The 21,309-nt window shown below is 36.7% G+C and overlaps 1 protein-coding gene across 2 annotated transcripts in view; it reads right to left on the bottom strand.

Moving 5' to 3' along the window:
• The window catches only part of kif26ba (kinesin family member 26Ba), a 108,716-nt gene that overhangs the window by 57,335 nt on the left and 30,072 nt on the right, over positions 1-21,309 (bottom strand). For both annotated transcript variants that reach the window (XM_077238986.1, XM_077238987.1), the window contains exons 3-4: positions 12,200-12,817; positions 1,135-1,304 (exon numbers count right to left, since the gene is read on the bottom strand). In XM_077238986.1, the coding sequence (XP_077095101.1) occupies positions 1,135-1,304; positions 12,200-12,817 (788 nt within the window). The remainder of the gene's footprint in view (positions 1-1,134; positions 1,305-12,199; positions 12,818-21,309) is intronic.

The raw sequence follows: 21,309 nt of genomic DNA, 5'->3' as shown, positions 1-21,309 counted from the left end.
ATTCAGACTTGAGAGAGCTTGCTCAAGGGAAGCTGTCATTTTATTAAGATTGCTGTCTTATAGGAGGAAAAATTCATTAAGGAAGATACAATTCTATAAATCTATCTCTTGTGCATTTGGATGATGTGTTTTTGAAACAGATGATCTGATTGCTTGGTTGGATATGGTGACTAAAATACAGTATGTGAGATAACCTGATATTCTCAAGTATGCATCCACAATCCCATGAAGCCATAAGAGCAACATGACACCAAAGGTAACATGAAAATGTCCAATTTGTATACAGCACACCTGCATACTTGCAGAACATACATGATTAGCAGTCAAATACGTTTTTCATCAAATGCAGTACATTTTCTGACAGTATTTAGAAATTGGATGCATCACAGAATTGTAGACAAATGCAACCCGCTAATCAATGTACAAAACATAGTGAGGTCATGTGACACACACCCAGAGGGCCCTATTTTAATGATCTAACCGCATGGTCTAAAGCGCACGGCGCAAGTGCACTTAGGATGTGTCCGAATCCACTTTTGCTAGTTTAATGACGGGAAAAATGGTAGGCGCACCCGGGGCATGGTCTAATAGGGTTGTCCCTATTCTCTTAATGAGTAATGGGTGTGTTTTGGGGGTAACGTGCAATAAACCAATCAGAGTCTCATCTCCCATTCCCGTTAAAAGCCAGTTGCACTCGCACCATGGCGGATTCGCTATTTACATGGCGGAATATGCAAGCGGAAAAACTGAACGCTTCTCTAGCGAGGAAACGGATCTGCTCTACGCGAGGTTAAAGCACCAAGTAGACGATCATGGGACAAAGTGTATGCGCATTGTGGACCCGCCTATAGGCGCACATTACTAATGCACTCTTTAAATAACAAGAAAATATATTGTGCCATTGACTTTAGGCCAGGTTTTATTTTCCAGTCTATTTCAGTTGCCTCAAAATAGCAACGCGCCAACAATGTGCCTGAACACACCTCGTTTTCAGACCAGCACGCCCATGGGCGCACAAATGCATTTGCTATTTAAACAATGTGGCGCAGGACGTGAAAATGATAACTGCCTCAGGCTGAAACTAGCGCCTGGCACCGCATTGCACCAGGAGTATGATAGGGCACACAGTCTTACCTGGCAAAGAAGGACGCAGCAGCGGAGGTGCCACTGGAGGGCGCTGTGGTTACTGGAGCAGGAGGTGGAGCAGCAGGGTTGCTGTACGCAGTCGGGCGGTCGGCATTGTAGCGGTTGAGCGCAGCTTCGTTTAGACCCTCCCGGTTGCCCTCCGACACCATTTGAGAGATCTGTATATGCAAGTAAACATGGGAATTATAATCAATGTGCAAAACAACTCACTAAATAACAATCAAATGCAGTGTAGTTTGGTAATGTTCTCAATTTGGAATTGTATGTCCCCAGCATGGCTCTTATTATCCCAGATGTGCATGGGATAAGGGCTGAAAACACAATATTTTTATCTGAACTACAGCAGCGGTAGCTCCACGCAGACGTCTCTGGAAAGTGTCCCAGGTCACGCAGTGGCAGTGAGTAAGTTTAGCACAGATTCTGCCAGGCATTCAGATAAACAACTCAGCTTAGACGTGAGTCATGAGAAACAGCCCTGATAAGTGTGAAGTGAAGGGCCTACAGCACGCCTGGCTTTCTTAAACAAGCATTCAGCCAGACCCACTCAGGAAGATTTGGAAATAATCCGGACCCCCTTCCCTGCCCCAGCTGTAAATAGATGGCGAGGGCTCTGCTGTTGCTGTGGGCCAGGGTCTGTCGTTTCGCCCCAAATAAGGACACACGAGTCCCTGAGGAGGATGAGCTCTGCTGTACAGTGAACCAGCAGCCCTCTGTGTTTACCCAGAATGCTTCACAAATGTAGGAAAGTATCACTCAGATAAGCTTGGAAGGATAGTGAGAAAACTCAGATCAGTGCATTTGTTGCTAAAAATATCCAACAGTGGACATTATATGCATCACAAGACAATTGTGACTTTTTTGATAAACATTTCCAACAACGAGTAATTTCCAACAAATATATTGTGTTTAATAACATTTTGGGATATAAATGACATTTTTAGCATTTTGAAATAAAATTACCTTGGTTTTGCCAAGGCTAATTTCACAGCTACCAATTTGTGTATCCTAAACACAGACAATCACAGCCTGATATTATCACACTTGTTGCGTGATTTGAAAAAATGACAGCTTTGATTGGAAATGACACACAACAAAAAGATCTGCTAATAAATGATTTCTCTAAATTTTTTCTTTACATATCTCAATCAAGCATGCTCTTTAGGCCAGTCTTATTAAAATGTAGAAATTGTATTATTGTGATTAATAATAATACTAATAAAATCTATTATGTATAATAATAGATATGTAAAAAATAATATAATGATGAATTTATATATTACAGCCATGTTATATATTATATACATATTATAGCCATATTTATTATAAATGACATTATTATTACATTATTAGTATTACATTTTAATTGTATACATCATATATATATATATATATATATATATATATATATATATATATATATATATATACATTATATAATACATTGCAATTTATTTTACAATATATAATACAATGATGCATGTAATAACGGAACGAGTTTTCGAGACAGATCTTCGTACAAAAAAAAAAATTACACTGATAAAAAAAGTGATAAAATATGAACCCCTTGGACATAAAAGTTGAAGAAACACCCAATTAACCCATAGTTTTTATGCACAGCTTTTCTCCCCAAATTAAAGGCGCTTTGCCACTTTGCATCTGCAAACAGGCCTAACAGTACCAATAGTGACTTTCACACCTAGAAGAAAGAGAGAGTCTAAACTGAGCCATTCAAAAGCCAAAGCCTCATGCTGTCTTCACAGCCTCACATGTGTTATTTCGGTCTGGCTGCAGGTATGGTGGCAAAACGCACAGCACTCTTAAAATACTCCATGATAGCACATGACTGACAGGTATATTTAGTAGCGTCTGGACTCGATACACTTCCTTAACTCTGCATTGGTCTGGGCAGACATCGATGTGACCAAGCAATGGATTTACAGTAGGTGTATTTGTATTTGACAACTGCAGGAGCTGCTGGAGTAAATGTATGGAATGAAACGTCATGGGAATAACCATAAACCATTAATAAACCTGATAATGAGCAGCTAATAATGGACACAATATTGATCATCTGCCAACAAAAGATCAGTAATACAGATTTATATAACAATGTCATCCGAGTACATCAAACAGAAGAACGGGTCAATCTACATAGGAAGCTTAGTACAGAGGGCAATATAAAAATATTAAAAAGCTTTTATCCATTATTAATGATTGAATTAGGATTTTTTTTTTACTGCAAAGCTAAATCCAGCTCATTCAGTGCAAGCGATGATCTGATGACATAATTGTCATAATCTAATTCTAATCATGCAAATCTCCTTCCTCAAGCCAGAACGATTATTGAAATTAAGCTGCAAAAATGGGTGTTTTGAAATTAGAATCATGAGAAAATTAACATACTGTCTACTTATTAAGAATTCAGAAACAGTGTGAACTAGACAGGTACACAGAGGTTATCAATAATAACAGGTAATTTGAAAGTCTTAAAGGTACAGTAGAAAAAAACAGACGGTTTAATTCGACAGGTCAAAGATAATGTAAAAAAAAGTCATAAAAAATAAATGATGAATGGTTTTGGTTGGGGGGGGGGGGGGGGGGTTATGGGTTGGGGGGGGTTGGGGGACGGATTGCGGTGAATGTACATGGTCTTTAAAAAATACTTCAATGAATCTTCAATGAATGTTTGCTTTCCATGAGTTAAATGGCAATCCTATCCTCATGGCAGCACTGAAAAGACCCAGCCCTGCTCACAGCTAGTCAGACCACTTGGGAACCCACGGCTGATTTGCCATCTGTTGTGCAGGAATGAGAAGGAGCATTAAATACCAGCAGTGCCAAAAGCACAGATTGCTCCTCTCTGCCCATCCTCCCATCATCCCTCCTTCCATTCTCTCCCTCATTTACCGTACTTCTCCTCTCTCTCCACAGTCTGATAGTAGCCCTTTGTTACATTTGTCCAAATGTAATGCCCACATCAATCCATCCATGCATGTTCAACTGTTTGACATTGACTTTGACCTTCATACTCCCTTTGCTGGTCCATATGGCTTTGTGAAGCTAAATTAAAAGTCTTAGCATTACTGATATCAGCCAGATAAAGGTTAATCAAAGATCAGCAGATAGTCGGGCACATTGCAAGTCTTCCGTCCAAGTTCTCCAGTTACAAATAATGCACTGTAAGAGAATTTTCTTCAGTACTTTTTAAATGAACAAAGGGTATACAATTACTCCATCCCGTCTTTTTTAAAGCATTAATATGCTTAATAAATTTGAAATCCCATTTGGGTTACAGTACATGCCTTGGGTTACGTGATATGTGAGGTGTTAGACTTCAAAACTAAAATATGTATAACGTATATATACTGTATATTTATACTACAGGGCTGTTGAATGCTTGATTCTGATTGGTTGAGAACGTTCTAAGGTGTGCAATTATTTTCAGGGAAACGCACGGCTAAAGTAGTTTCAGGCAGGTTTGACCGCATTACAGTTCCATATCACTGCGCGTAGTTAACTGTAATAACGAAAATAGGATCCAATTCATAACAAGAAAAAACATGCAGCCCCATGCACTATATCTGCAATTTTCAATGTCTAACTTCACAATCAAAGGACACATTCAGTTTAATTTTAATAAATAAAGTATATAGAAAATTAAACTGAATATATAAAATAAATTGATAGTCCTGCTGCACGATTTTTCGTAATTATTCCAGATAATATAACAAACAAATAATTATTGATAGGCCTACTTATTAAAGGGCTTTGTGTGTTTCATTTATTAGGTTATCTACTGTCAATTATAGAAAACAAGAACGAATTAATTAAAACGAATTTAATTAATAAATAGCCTATAATAATATTGACGCGCATGCTTTTGCTCATTATTGCAACCTCTCTCTCTCTCTCTCGCTCTTGCTCTCTCTCTCTCATAACTGCATTAATAACTGCATAAAGCCGGGACACACTTACTAAGGCCAGTTATGAATGTAATTTGATACTTATGTTACGCGTACCACCTCGGGTGTGCATTACTTTTTTAATAATCCAATGGCCTGTCGTCAATTATTCCTTTTTTATATATATATATATATATATATATATATATTTTTTTATATATATATATATATCTGGGTAATAATTGATAAACTAATAAATAACAAAAATTTAAATAAATTAATGAAATAAATAAACAAACAAACAAGCAAATTAATAAATAAATAAAACATTTTTTAATTAAATATAATAAATTAAAAAAAATTAAAATTAAAATTTAAAAAATTTGGATGCCATACATGGATGCTTCGCATTGTGTACAAAAGCCAAGTCCTGCCACATGCCAGTCTTGATATTTTACATTTCATGATGCCATCTAATTGTTAACACAACCATAATATTGCAGAAACAGAGCAGATTCTACAAGTCCAGATAAATAAATGTCAGATAACACTCAAGTGATAATCAAGAGATTATCATATTTCATGAATGTTAAATCTTGAGAAGATAAATGTGATGTACAATGTCTTAGTATGTTATAAAATTGCAAATACTAAAGAGAGGAAAAAATACAATTCTAGTGATTTCTAGTGATTTATTCAAGCATATTAGAATGCCGTGAGCACAATTACACCAACTTCACCGCAGATGACGGATTGCCAAGTGCGTCCCTGTGCGTGTGTGAAATAAATATCCAGCGTTTGTAATTTTTCGGAAGTCTCATTTCATGTGTTTGAACAGCAGGCCGGGATGCACCCCCCACCCGACTGTCTCAACACCAGGTTTAAATGACACCGGGGTCCAAGTGCAGGTGTGATGGATGAGGAAGGTAAAGAACATTTCTAAAAATGGAAATTTCCTGATGCAGCAGAAATACCCAAGAGAGGAATGGAAAGATCTAAAAGAAGCCCTTGAGTGGAGGATTCCTTCCACCCCGTTCCCCAGCGGATCCCTGCAGTCCCACAAGGGGAGACTTCCTCATTCATCATAATTAAAGCCGGAACACACTGCACAGCCTGGATACTCTTTCCCTGGATATGTTAAGTACTATTCTTCACCACCATCCCATGAGCTCTCTCTATATCTATCTGTGACAGTTCAGATTCACTTCTCAATGGAATGGAAAATGGAACTTCAATAGGGATAGCAAACCAGCGATACCCTGCAGAAAGAAAGAAAAACATGGGATATACAAAAAAAAGATGACAAATATTTTTTCAGTGAGATACAGTCTATCTATCTCAGTCTATCTATCTATCTATCTATCTATCTATCTATCTATCTATCTATCTATCTATCTATCTATCTATCTATCTATCTATCTATCTATCTTTCTATCGATCTATCTTTCTATCGATCTATCTATCTATCTATCTATCTATTGTTCTATCTATCATTCTATCTATCTATCTATCTATCTATCTATCTATCTATCTATCTATCTATCTATCTATCTATCTATCTATCTATCTATCATTCTATCTATCTATTCATCTATCTATCATTCTATTGTTATCTTTGTCTGTAAATCTGTAAGGCCTATAAACCTAAAGTAAAAAAAACAAAAACAAAAAAACAAGGCTTGGTCAAGTCAAGATGTAAAGTTTTCTATTTAAAAAAAAAATTATTATGAATTTATTTGAAATTTGAGAAATTTTCATTCTACATTCATATATTCAAATTGCATGCTGCAAACATATGGCAAATATTACTGTAAAGCAAGACACATATTGTAGTATTGCATGGTGACTCATGCAGGCTATACTTGACCTGATGAATGTAAAATAGGGTTTGTGTACAATCTATAAAGTAGAGAGAGTCTTTGAATGAATCAATGTAATAGCACTTGACAGAGCAAAGGAGACCCCCTACGCCGTACAGATGCTCTCTGCCCATAGCATAAACTTCATAAATAAAGAAACCAGTTTAACGAGAGACTTCTTTCAGGAAATAATAAACATAGATTCAACAGTTTATATAAAAACATATTAAAGACTGAAGTTGCCTCATCATGCCTTTAAATGGGCCTGGACACAAGTCATAAGTGTCCGTTGGGTGGGAGCCACATTCCTCCTCCAAAGAAAGGGATGTGGGCTTCAGAAAAGAGCCCTCCTTGAGGAGATTTTATAAGGGATAAGACAAAGTCCACATGGAATGTCAGAGCTCTGTGTGTGGCATCCAAACTGTTTTTATAACAAGGTCCTGCATCCAGGGTAATTGTCACTATCGGAGTGACTCTCCAGCGCAAGCTTAACGGCTTCCTGTGCACAAAAACCAGCCCCTTGGGCAATGAAAGAGATCGAGAGGAGGAGAGATACAGAAAATAAAGCAGATCTTAGCCAAAGTAAACAGAAGAGAAAAGCACAGAAGTCAAAAAAGACTCATTGAGATGGAGAGGGAGATACAGAGCTCAAAGAGGAGAAGAACAGGCAGAACAAGGAACAGCTGAGAAACCAAATCCAGAGAGAATGTGTTTAAAGGAAGATGTTATTACTGTAAAGTGAGGTGAAGGATGTGCCTCTCTACAGCCTAAATGACTTCCGAGTCCCACTGTGGTGTTATCAACTGGCACAATCAAGATTAGACCCACCAAAATCACATGAGCATCTTCAGGGAAAAAATCACACACTCTGACTCTAAGACACATTCAAGACCAATTCTTTGCCAGAATATGAGTCATAGTCAGGATAATTCACCAAAAAAATTACAGTTATTCTGTCGTTATTTACTCTCCCTCATGACGGTATAGCTGTATGTTGTTATCGTTTTCATTGAATATAAATAACTAAATAATATTCACATGTTATAATAATAATTTATTTTTTATTATTTTGAGAGACTTATGACCAGCATGGAATTTTCTCACTCAATCCGCTGACTGCTGCAGCTTCTGATTGAGGAAAAATCTGCCAATAACTGCTGGTCTAGGATCAGTTTTCTCTGTAGTAATAGCATATTGGCAAAACAGATTTGGTGATTGCACATTGCAACAGTTATGAGAGCAACAAAGGTTTCTATTTACAATGTATTTTGCAGCGATGAGCAATGCAGCCAATCACAAACATATCTGTTGAGTTCTTAAATGCAATGGCCAATCAGACTTTTTAAGTTAGAATCCCTGCTGGGATGAGTAGGTTTCATGACATGGTATTTAAATGTGTTTTTAAGGAGGAAGCACATCTATCCTTACCCTAGAGTTGGCTCACTCTCCACCTATTAGAGTAGTTATTTGTCTGATGGTCGAATTAAAATCACAACCTATTCTTGATTTCTTATTCTTTCTCAAAAACACATACACTAAGACAATCCACTACTTTGTTGATACAATATAAAAGACCTTTGTTCACTTAAACCACCGTAAAAACATCTTAAATATCCCCTCCAGTTTGACAAAAAAAATGTGAAACCACATTTTGGTCCAGATGAATGGTATATATGTTGAGGCCTATGTATGACAACAATTACATGTTTATGTGTATGTAACAAATAACATCTGTTCAGAATATGCTTATGTTTAAGTATTACATCCTCGGTACATATGTAATCACTGGAAGTGTCCTATGGTATGACATTATGTGCCATTATTTTCAGTACACTGTGAGCATTGTTTGGTTAGCCTAATTAAAATCTGCTGTTGTTAAAAAAGCTTCACCTTGAGTCTTTGCTTTCTAAGCAGAAACAAATGTTAGATGCAAATGCTGCAGATGTTTGTGTGTGTGTGGAAGGTCTCACTGAGACACAGACATACAGTCTTAAAAATTATTCACAACTGTGCGCCTGAAGCAGAGCAGTATTATCATAACATACTCTGAACTACATTAAATATGCATGACAGATAAAGTATCTCTTTCTAAAAAGAAATACCGTTATAGATGTCATCTCAATTTTCCAACACATTTAGGAAGATCTAAAGAATATATCGACTTGTTTTAAGTTAATTGTTGTCAGATGAATCCCACACCTCTTACGAGAGCATACACAGGTCAAACTCATGACCTGTCACTGTAACTAGTTTGTTAGATCATTCTCATACAGAAGCATCTTTGTCAAGACCCAAGTGCATTGAAAGGATACATTTGCAAAACATTCCTCTTAATTTACGTGGGATTTTAAAGACTTGATTATTTGAATTGAATCAAAGAACATTCACCCACTCAACCACAATGTAGACAGATCAAAGCGTCAATTTCCAAAAATAGTCAACTGAACATTCCTGTTTTTGTCTACCAACAATTAAATAAATGGTAACCTGAAAATATAATTTAGGTGGTAACATCAAAATTATGAGACTGTATTATGTATTACATTTATACTCTAAAAAATGCTGGATTGTTTCAACCCATGTTTGGGTCAAATTTGACCAACCCAAACCTTTAGTTTACATTTTTTAATCAAATTTTAAACCCAACGGTTGGGTTTGTCCATTATTGACCCAAACATGGGTTGAAACAACCCAGCATTATTCACAGTTGATTCAAAATGATTTTGAGATCCACAATGAAAATCTTCTGAATGCTCATAGAGAAACATTTAATTGCATGTTCTTCTAGCACCCCATGATTGTGCCTGAAAAAAACTAGTATGCTGTAAAACTAGTCATTCTCATGATGCAAATGCAAAAGCTGTCTCAAAAAGAACTAGGTTGCAAAATTATCCCCATTTCTGAAGGGGGAAATTTGCATGCATCTTTTAATGGATAATACAATACCTTAATGTATTGCAAGCTCAATGAACATTATTTAATAACCTGTTGTAAGGCATTCCAAACTGAACACATTTTATCAAGTGAAGGGGCCCTGTTATACAGGAAACGTTTAATGTTTTCTGTATAAAGTAACAATGCTGTATGCGCCCTTGTGTATGGTTGAATTTATTTTATAAGATTTGAATCTCCACAGAGTAGCTGATTCTGTGGTTGTACAAGTTGCCTAATGGCAATTCTTGAGCACCACTCTCTAAAGTCCCCTATAAAACATTCCTTTATACTTAATAGAATCTAAAGCACCTGACGCTCCGATAAGCCACCGAGACTCGGGAGAAGACAACTCTCTGATGAGATCTAATCAACCTGCTGTGACTTAATTTACTTAGGCTTTACTAAAAAAGACTCCTGAGTGCTTCAATTCAGTTCTTTTCCTATTAAGCCTGGAGACTGACAACATATGCCAGGACTAAATTATCCTTCTTAAAACAAAATCTCTCATTTGGACCTTATTCAACGCTTGTTCAAATATGATATTTTGACTTCAGCCGATAGAAATTCACTAACCTTTGAACTAACTCATTGTGAAATAGGAATTAGGTCTCAAGTGTGCTCAAAGTCACTCACCTGCCTGCCAGAATTACATAGTTTGCTCTCAGTGATAAAATCTAGATACCATCCCATTACCCAGAGGGGAGAAACAAAATGAACTCTCTTCCATGGTTTCTCAGTCTCTGCAAACACAGTAGACCAAAAGAAAAAGGCTTTTGTCCAGACAAATGAATCAAAGTGATTCTCTTGCAGGGTTCCCCTGACCCCATGCGATCTATATAAAATGTATTTTCTTCCGTCTGATACATTACCAATGCACATTAGGCCCAGAGTGTGTCCCAAAAGACTGTATCATTAGATTACAACATTAACCACAATGTGCAAATAACATCTCATTACATCAGGCAGGAGTTCTCCCTAAAGGGACATCAACCTTCCAACCATGAATAAAAAAAATTAAGGTTTTGTTCCAAAACTTAATGAACTATCTTGAAGTCTACTCCATAGACAGCTACCTTTAGGCAGCATCTTAAAGGTACAATATGCAGGAATTTTCGCCACCAGGAGTCGCTAACCTCTTACAATAACAAAGGCGTATAATTATGACGTATATTCCACATTAAGCGTAAGTATGGATCTTGTCGTCAAGCTGATGGATCTTTTATGGATAAGTGAATACATTGATGTTTTTAACATGACTGTGGTGTGAAGCAGGGCGCGATTGCTAGACGTATACCAGCACCACACGCAACGCAAGACCAGCGGATAAAGGAATAAGGACATTTCATAATACCGAACTACACGCAAGTGCTGAATTAATTCTCACACAGGTCAGTTTATTACACGAATTAAACTTGAGGTAACGCAGCGCTGTTTCACTTGTTCTAACAGTTACACGATCACACTAAACGGCATTTGAGTGTGTTGAATGTTGCTAGTTAGGTTGTTTGTTGGCTGTATGAGACTATCAGTGGGCTAGATCAACATTAGAATAACATACAGATTATATTCTAACATTTCATCATGTTGAACTAAATAACATTGATTAGTTTTATGTACATTTGCTCACCTGTCTAATAAAGTACATGCAACACATCGCGTCTCTGTCAAGTCGAAGTTAGTCGCGGACGTGGAGCTGTCGGCATCTCGAAAGATGCTGATCTTCATTTTAGTCCTCTTTTTGTCTCAAAGTCTGCTTGGCATGCTCCATAATGTTTAAACAAAACAACAACAGTGTGAGCGTCTTGCTAGGCATAGCGGCAATAACCCGGTTGTCCACGTCTGTCGCCATGGTTACTAACGCAGTAGGAGCGCAAACCTGGCGGAAACCGAGGGTAACGTGGATATGACGCCATTGACTGGGGACTCCTCACCCCTGCTCACACGTCCCGTTTCCTTGGTTAAAATCGCAATTTTCTCACGATTTACAAATAGTTGGAAACATTTGGGGTATTGTTAGTAATCAACAAAACAAAATGTATAACATTGGCCTAGTGGTTTTTGGATATTTTACTGCAAAAATCCTGCATATTGTACCTTTAACTGAGCCACATAAAAGACTGATTTAGAACCCTCTGCATAGGCACTTAAATGGGGTGCATTAGCATGTTGCTAAGATAACGATACAATACGTATTAGATAGATGATAGATAGATAGATAGATAGATAGATAGATAGATAGATAGATAGATAGATAGATAGATAGATAGATAGATAGATAGATAGATAGATAGATACTCTAATAAGCATAACATACATACAGATCGACAGATAGACATGTGACGTGTAACATAAGCCTACCTGATAAGGATAGAGCGTGACACCATTGGCTCTTGACTGGTGCCCAGATGTCCAGGTGCCTTCCAAGTATTGGTGAGCTTGGAGTGCGACAGAACTCAACACAGTTCCATTAGCATTGTTGGGGCTGCTGGGTAGATGAGGCTGTTGAGGTCCTGTGGACTTTCCTGCATGGCCAGGTGAATTGTTCTTCTTCTCCACCCCACTGTTCACCCCCAGACTGTTGGGTTTGGATCCATGTTTAGGGTAGGCTGGGTGGTGGGAGCTGCCGCTGTTGCTCGCGTTGGTGGTTGTCGGCGTAGAACTGGATGTGGTGGCGGAAACGGTAGCAGAGGTGGCGGAGGCTGAGGAATGGTAGCCTGCAGGGAGGTACGCCCAGTCACGAGGCGGTGTGGGACCCTGGAGGATGCTGCGGGAACCCACCAGGGAGGCCAGGGATGGAGGGGAGCCAGGAGATACATCACACTGCTCCAGGCTCAGCACCATGTGGACGGCCTCCTGCTTCAGCTGACTCAGGTGGGTGGCGCACACGTCACAGCGACCGTCACGCTCGTTCCATGCCTTGCGTGTGCTGTTGGACACCTGCAGCTTATCATGGAGAAGCAGGGAGAAGGAGGGATCCTATGGAGAGAAGGGAATAAATACGTTTTACGTCTGCTTATAGAAGTCATACTTCTGCATGTAAGGTTAAACAAATGAAGTCAAGAGCTGAGTAAATAACAATGGCATCTTATAAAAAAGTTAAGAGAGATTAATACATAAATACTCTTAAACAAGAAAAACAAATCAGGTGTATCAGTCAAATTAATTTTGTAAATATAATGTCCCTACCAACAGTAAAATCACATGTAAGAACTCAAAAACGAAACTCTTTATTTTCTCAATTGTTTCTCAGAGACAACGATGAGATTAAATGGAGAACAATTTGAGACTTTTTATTAAGTCTATCGGATTCTCAGATTTTTCTCCTGGAAACAGACCATATAGCTCAAATGTTCTGGAAGTGACTTTAAATATGTCTCAGACAGTGGTCAAAAGTCTTTTGATACAAATTTTATTATATACACACACATTTTTTAAATATTAATACAAATTTACTCATCCCCATGTGGTGTATCACTTTCTTCTGCAGAATGCAAAATAAGGTTTTTTGAAGAATGCTTGGAACCAACCATTCAGTTCCATTGTACAACAAATTAACTAAACTAAACTACACAAAAACAGACATTTTGAAAATCTAATTATAAGCATCTTCTTTTGTTTTCCATGGAAGAAAGAAAGTCATACAGGTTTAGTACGACAGATGTCAGTAAATGATGATGACAACATTAACATTAATTTCTGGGTGAATCAAAAATATAGAAACAAATGAGACAACTGTTGGCATACAGTCATACACAAAATAATTTAAGCTGCTATCCACATTATTTTATTTATTGATCTTTACTTAAACTGTATAGATATAACTAGTGTTTTATTTTTATTTCTCCAAAGGAGTTTTAGGAGAAACGTCTAAGACAAATTTGATGAAACTGAGAACTCAATTAAGTGCAACCTTTGAGCAATTAAACTTTCCTCTGGGCAAACATACACCTTTGGTTCCTCCAACGTCTTTCCCCAAGCACTCTTAAGCAGACTAAATGACTCTGCACTGCTAAGTAATTAGAATCATTAATTTATCGCCACACAACCATGGAATTTTTTTCCGGCGGATCGGCGCCATGAACTTATTACAGGCCCCTCGCTGAAGCATCCCGGGGTTAAGTGCCTTATTCAAGATTTGACTGGCTCATGACTTACATCCTACAGAGATCATACCACCAACCTCCTGGTGACCAACCGTGAGCATAAACCACTAGACCAATTAATGACTAACTGAAATCTAAAGATGATGGCATATTGACCAAATATAAAAGATGTGCATGGTTCTTTTTATATATTAAAGTAGGTCCATTACTAAATGCAGAACACTGCCCTTGTTCTCACGCATTGTCACTCTGAATTTGGTCTGATCTTTATTTTTCGGTCTTTCAATTCTTCATTAGCATAAAGCTGCCAGTTATCTGGCTTTGGTGCATCATCACACATGTGCTTGAGCATTCCGTGAGACGAAGGTCATAATTACGTTTTGGCAGATTCTCAGAGGGCCAGTGTGAAGACGAAGGAATGATTCTAGTTAGATTAATTAAATTACATCATCATTTCATCATGCAAGGGAAGAGATGCACTCTTGCAACGACTTAGTGGTCACTCAGAAGTAAATATACTTAATCTTTCATTCTGTTGCATCCCATCTGTGTCTTACTTTTGATTTAAGACATTGACTTAAAAGCTACATTACACAAAATAGTTCTGCCACAGGAAAGAATTAAGAGATCTCACAACAGATCTATCACCAACTCAATCCATTCACAGTTGGAATTTCTTATTTTACCCCCATACATCCTTAAGCTCATCATAATGGCTAGATGGTTCTTCTCTCATTTTAGACCCAGCAAAAATCTAATTAGCGTCCCCAAAGCCTTGACAGATACTTGACCTTTTTAGCATAGACAGTGTCTGTTCAATGCTATAATGACGCTTTCAGGCTCCAACTGCAGTAGTCATGAGAAGGTGTGAAGATTAAAGCAGCTGGTATAACAATAAACCTTAAACCTTTGGATCAGGCAGCCGCACTCATGCATGAAGAGAGGCTGAATTAGCATTGCAGCTAGTGACAGTAGCATTTGTCTAAAGCACAGATGCAGGTGCATGAAATGTAGCAACTAATCTGTACTTCAAATGAATTGTTGAAACAAGAAGGAAGTTGTTTAAAAAGAAAGTCAGCTGCATTCACAATCCAGTTTTCGTCCATAATCGTACATTTTTCAAAGTAAAGTGGAACATGCAACATGATTTCATACATCCCAAATTGATTGGATTGTGAAAAAAGTAAGCGTTACATACCAGAATGGCTGCAAGTGAGCTTGAATATCTCATTTTAATACCTCTTATTATGGAAATATATGTTATGGTGTTATTTCCATAAGAGGTGCATACATTTTTGGTCAAGATCTTGTATAGAGAATGCAAGAGTCCAGCACTCTGCAAAGTCTCCTCTAGCACATCCCAAAGACTTTCAATGAATTTAAGGTCTGAACTCAGAGGTGCCAATTTATGTGTGAAAATGATTCTTCATTCTTTCAATTTGAGCCTGATGAAATTGTGACATTGTCATCCTGGAATATGGCCATGATGTGTCTTCCTACATGGTTATTTAATAAATGAAAAGCTTCACACTCCATCAGTTAGGGTTAGAAGAACTGTTGTCAAACATATAACATGCTATAAACATAGTAACCACAGCAATAACCAATCATAGACTCTTAAGCCTATTTAAATCCAAACAGCAACCTTTTTTTTCTTCTCTTTTTCTGGCGTGTGTATATATATATATCACTATATTAAAAATAAAATTTGTATTGAGATATTCATTATAGTTCATTGTTATTTTGGATGTCTTGAAATGGACTATTTTTTTTTTTTTTTTTTTTACTTTTGTCAGCCTAAAATAACACTTTAAAATAACAAGTCAAGTCATACCATTTTGATGGAAAATTATAAGACACGCATTTCCTTCCTTTACAACAACATGCAGATGAAATGTGCTCAAAAATGCGTATTAAGAAAGCATTATTGTATGGATTTACTATTATAGTTTTGTTAGATTAAGTGTTTTATATTTTATTTTTACAGTTTTAATAATTGTATTGTGTTTTAATCACGTGTTGTCTCTAATATGTCCATATGGTTTTATTAAGTTTTATTAAGTTTCAGTTTGAGTTATTTTAGTACTTCAACTTAGACTAAACAATAATGAGAAATGGTGCCTTTGCAATCTGAAATAAAACACGTTTAAGTTTTTTAATATCAATTTTTTTCAGCTAATGTTTTTCTTTTAATTTCAAGTTTAAATCTTTTTTATGGTTTTACTTAATAATCCTGTTAGGGAAAATATGGTCAATTTTGACTTCAAGGATTAGTTGCTGCTTTTTAGATGGCACTGCATGATAATATACTTTTCCAGCTAACCCATTTGTTAGGGAACGTTAACCAAGTGATTTAGGGTTCCATTGAATATATCTGTATCATAATGGACTGAGAGTTGGCGGGGCCACATTGGGGCGAAAACCCAATGCTTACGGTGTCCTTACCACACCTTGTACCTCCACGTCGGGTCTACCTGGCCCCCCTCGGGTGGGCACAGGGCAGCGGTCCAGCTAATCAAAGCCCCGTGCTCGAGCACAGTCACTGAAGGAGAGAGACTGAAGGTCTGTTCTGATTAAAACCACACATTCCTGCTGTCAGTGTAAATCTAGAGACTGACTCTCATCTTACACAAGCTGCTTTGTGTATCCCTCCCCTCCTCTCCCAGCATCCCCTCTGCCCCATACAATGCACACGGTGACCTCTGCGGACTTCCTCTCATAGAGTAAACTTAAGCTAACAGGGCAGTACTGTACCTCTATAAAAGTCCAGACCTAAGACATTGGCGGTTCTGTCATGCGTTTCTGATCAGTGTCCATACAAAGGAAATGCAAACCCACTAAAGGCACAAACTTTACACAGTATTTGCTTCATTTGCACAGTGTATATATAGTGTCTGCATATTATGAAGATTAAGTATTTCACCATTCAAATATTGAATGGTTTGCATACATAGATTAATAAAATTGCATAAAATGTATGAATTTATTGGATTCAGTCTAGTAGTGTTTTAATGTCTTGTCATTTGCCTTCATAGTTCATTTGTTTGAGGGTTGACATTCACATAATTTGAAAGGGATGTATAACTGATCGTCTGAGAAACTTAATAACGACATCATTGTGTCTGTCATCTTTAATGTCCCACCAGCCTTTAAACTAAAAAAAAGCAAGAAATAACTGATACACTTTACACTACTGTTCAATATTTGAGATTTATATTTTATTTTTATAAAATGTGTGTTTTTGATCAGTTTAATGCATACTTGATGAATAAAAGTTTTATTCATCAAGTATGCATTAAACTGATCAAAAGTGTCAGTAAAAACATTTCTAATGTTACAAAGGATTTCTATTTCAAATTAATTTGAACTCCATTCATTCTGTTTCATCCCATCTGTGTATTGTTTTCGATTAAGACTTAAAAGCTACATTACACAGCTACGTTATAATGGTTTCCACAAAAATATTAAACAGCAAAACTGCTTTCATTATTGAAATGTTTCTTGAGCAGCAAATCAGCATATTAGAATGATTTCTGAAAGATCATGTGACACTGAAGACTGGAGTAATGATGCTGTAAATTCAGCTTTACAATCACAGGAACAAATGACAGTTTAAAATATATTAAAATACAAAAAAAATCACAATATTACTGTTTTCACTGTATTTTGGATCAAATAAAGGCAGCCTTGGTGAGCATAGTTTTTTTTAAACATACCCCAAACTTTTGAATGGCAGTGTATATGAACTAATTAGATATGATATGCACTCTACTTCACTCAGGACGTCTATCTGCATGTGATGTATTAGTCTGCAAAGAAATATTGATGTATTGATGTATAAATATTTGTAGAAGGCAGACAGAAAGAAGTGTTCTGGAATATGTCTGCGACCCCACTGACACACTGACCTCTACTTCCCTGCCCGGCAGGAAATGATCAGTCACACACTGAAAGTTCTGTTAGTATAGACACAAAGTGTTTATCATATAGCTAGTTATCTTTGAATTTATGTCAAGCTTTGTTATATTACAAAAAAAACAAACAAACAATACGCATGTGGATTTAATAGGTTGGAGGTGAATCTGGTTTAAAACTGGAAGTTCAGCTTTTACGAGTGCGGCAGCAGAAACCTGCATCTCTGTAATTCATGCAAAGCCACTGCAGATCTATCTTCTTTTAGGGTGGGGACCCAAATACCAAATCCTAAGCCGTGCCACTTTAAGACTTAGCCAAAATATCCAAAAAATAGCAGACTTTGACTGTAAAGATCAGTTTAACTGTAAAAAGTGAACTCAAATCTATTTTGAAGGAAAAATAACTTGAACTTTCACTGCAGCACGAAAAACAGTCTGTCTCACATTTTACAAGCAATCATAACCAGAAAATAAGCAGACATTGCTTGGCAAAAACCATCACAATGAATGCCTTACAGGGCACAATAATCTAAATGGAAAGTGCTTCTTGCAAGCATTTCACTTATTAATATGAGAATTTGATTATCAAATTCCAAACAAAATGCGATAATCGGTAACCAGAGGTAATTTTAATGTCAAAGAAAACCATAAAATCAAATTGCACAGAGCCATTTACAGATCGGATATGAATTATGGAAGGCTTGGGTATAAGTGGAATGTACTACATATTCATTTTGAATAAATATTTATAAAGCAATTTAAGAGGCAAATATAGTGATAAAATTGATATTAAATTGTACATTACATATTTTCAGTGCTGTTTTTACATATTGTTTTACTGCTTTTGATTACAGTTTCAGAGTTATGGACTAAAATTATGATGAACGTAAATTAATTGATTGATGAAAACTGCAGACCTAAACTTTCTGTAAGTCAAACAATAGAGCTTGGTGATAGCAAGGTTATGGGTTCGATTCTCAAGGAATGTATGAAACTGAAGAATATATTTTGGAGACTGAGAAACATCTGGCAAATGCATAAATCTCTGCAAAAATAAATAAATAAATAAAAAATAATATTTATAATTATATATATATATATATATATATATATATATATATATATATATATATATATATATATCAGATTTGACTTTGTGAACACGGAAGAGATCTGTGCATTCATTCAAGACACATCCGTGCAACATCTATAACATTTTGCAGTGTGTGCATCAATACGTACTACATTACATACATTTATAAAAAAATAAACCCTACCCACTCTCGAGAGCATAACAGCATGGAGACTGAGATTACATTGGAAGGACAAACAGAACCGTGTAGGCTAAAGCGCTCTAATGGATGTAGCCATTCATTCTCCAGCCAAAAAGAAACTCTGAGAGAGGGTGAAAGAGGACTCTTAAGACTGCCAGATGGACTGAAGCCCTCCGGTCCAGCGCTCTACTTTAAAGACACTTCAGATAAGAGCTTCACAGAAGTGTTCATTGGCTAGTTACCACTCATCATGATGGGAACTGGATCCAAGTCTGAAGAAATGGCTTATATTCCTCAGTGTCTGTCGAATTAGAGTCTTGATGGTTATTAGGTCTTCATTGGAAGAATTTACTCACTGCCACCGGACAAGTCTCAAACCACATTCGCTTTAGAGGACAAAGCAAATGAGCAAAAGTTAGGCCTGCTTCCAGAGCCTCTGGTTTCCTGTTCACTAGTCAATTCCTTATTTCATTAGCAAGAACCAGAGAGAACGGCAGGCATTATCAGGCTGGTTATGAAAACATTGAAGTCATTAATACAGCTAGCAGAAGCCCTGACTGAATCAATTAACCATCGTCTATATGGACCGTCCCGCTGGGACAAACATAGAGGAGGAGGGGCAAAAGTCATGAGCTACAGAGCAGGAACAGAAGATATACTGTCCTGCTTTCTAAGCAGTCTTGGCATTGGCTGTGAACTAGAAACAGTTCAACACATCTGATATTGTGTTGCAATCAACAATATAGGTACAGAATGAGCTTATACACTGACTTACAACAAATTCTAGTCTTTAAATTGTATAAAAGGACATTCTGTGCTTCACACATCTCTGACACTGTACAAAACGCAATGGATTTTCAAATGGATCCAGAAAACATATCAGGGCTGCAAAGTCATTGTTATGGAACATGATCTGGTTCGCTCACTGATTTTCAAACAATTACATGACATCATCTGACTAATAGTATGCTGCCTACCCACTATATGAGCACGCCAATACCAACATTTCATTCAGACAAAAGTCTATTTCACAGTTGTGCTGGTATTTTAAAACTGATCTCAAATTCATTGTCATTATATGGGCAAAAAATAAATAAAACAGTGAGACCTTTTTTTATTTCTTCTTTTGTGTTTAACAGATGAAAAAAATGGGGTTAATAAATGATGATAGAAATGTAACTTTTGGGTGTACTAACCCTTTAATGAAAGGTGAACACCAGCCCAGGAGTGCTTCATTGGTAATGCCTAAAACAAATTAAAAATTTGCGACCTATTTAACCCTCATCATGTTTGCATTATAAAGATTATAAAATTAATATGTTCAGCGTACCCCTATCTGAATAGATAGCAGCTAGCAATAAGTAGTTTTGGATAACATTAGGCCCTATGTACATTTCCAGATCGAACTATACTGGTCATGATGCACACCAGTGTTGTTAAATACAAAGTTCTGTCATGAAACTCTAGATGGCGCAGGCTGACAGGTCCTAAACTCAATCTGCTTGCAATCACATCATTCTCTGTAGGGCACAGATGATTGGTTCCTGTTGTATCAGTAGCCAATGAACTCGCTGCTCAACCTTCAAATACTTGGTCAGCATTTTCTGTTTCTGTAGCTTTCAGAAACCCTCCCCCTTCCCCAGCTCCACCAGTATAGATCTGCTACAGGTAATTCATGTACGCTATATTGTACAGCAGCAGCATGTCTTACTTGCTCACAGTTGCTCAGTTAGTTGACATGTAGTTGCAAAGTTACTTCTATAGTTAGTAGAATGTCCAAAGTAGACAATCGAAATAAAGTGTAACCAAAATTGTTCTTTTTGTAAACTGAAATAAAGCTAAAATTAAAAATAATTAAATAAAATAAAATATAAGAATTAGATGAAAAACTTAAAACTTAATAGAAATTACAATGAACACTGAAAATACGAAAATAAAAGTACATTTCAAAATATTCATAAATAATATATTCGTATTTAAAAAAATACTAAATGTCCATTATCATATTAGTTTGTGCTGATAAAATCAGTTTAGAAATTTACCAGTATGATCACACACTCCTGACAACAACAGCTGTTTGGCCAGCTTTCTTCTAGTGAGTGTGTTTGCAGAAGAAACTCAATGTTTATAAATGCCACTAGAAACTAAAAGCAAAGACTTGCTCTCATTGCTAGTTT

The sequence above is a fragment of the Siphateles boraxobius genome, unplaced genomic scaffold, assembly GCF_051911475.1.
Source record: "Siphateles boraxobius isolate OS27281-9 unplaced genomic scaffold, OSU_SipBor_1 22, whole genome shotgun sequence".
Taxonomy (NCBI): Eukaryota; Metazoa; Chordata; class Actinopteri; order Cypriniformes; family Leuciscidae; genus Siphateles; species Siphateles boraxobius.
This window is presented reverse-complemented; position numbering and strand designations above follow the sequence as displayed.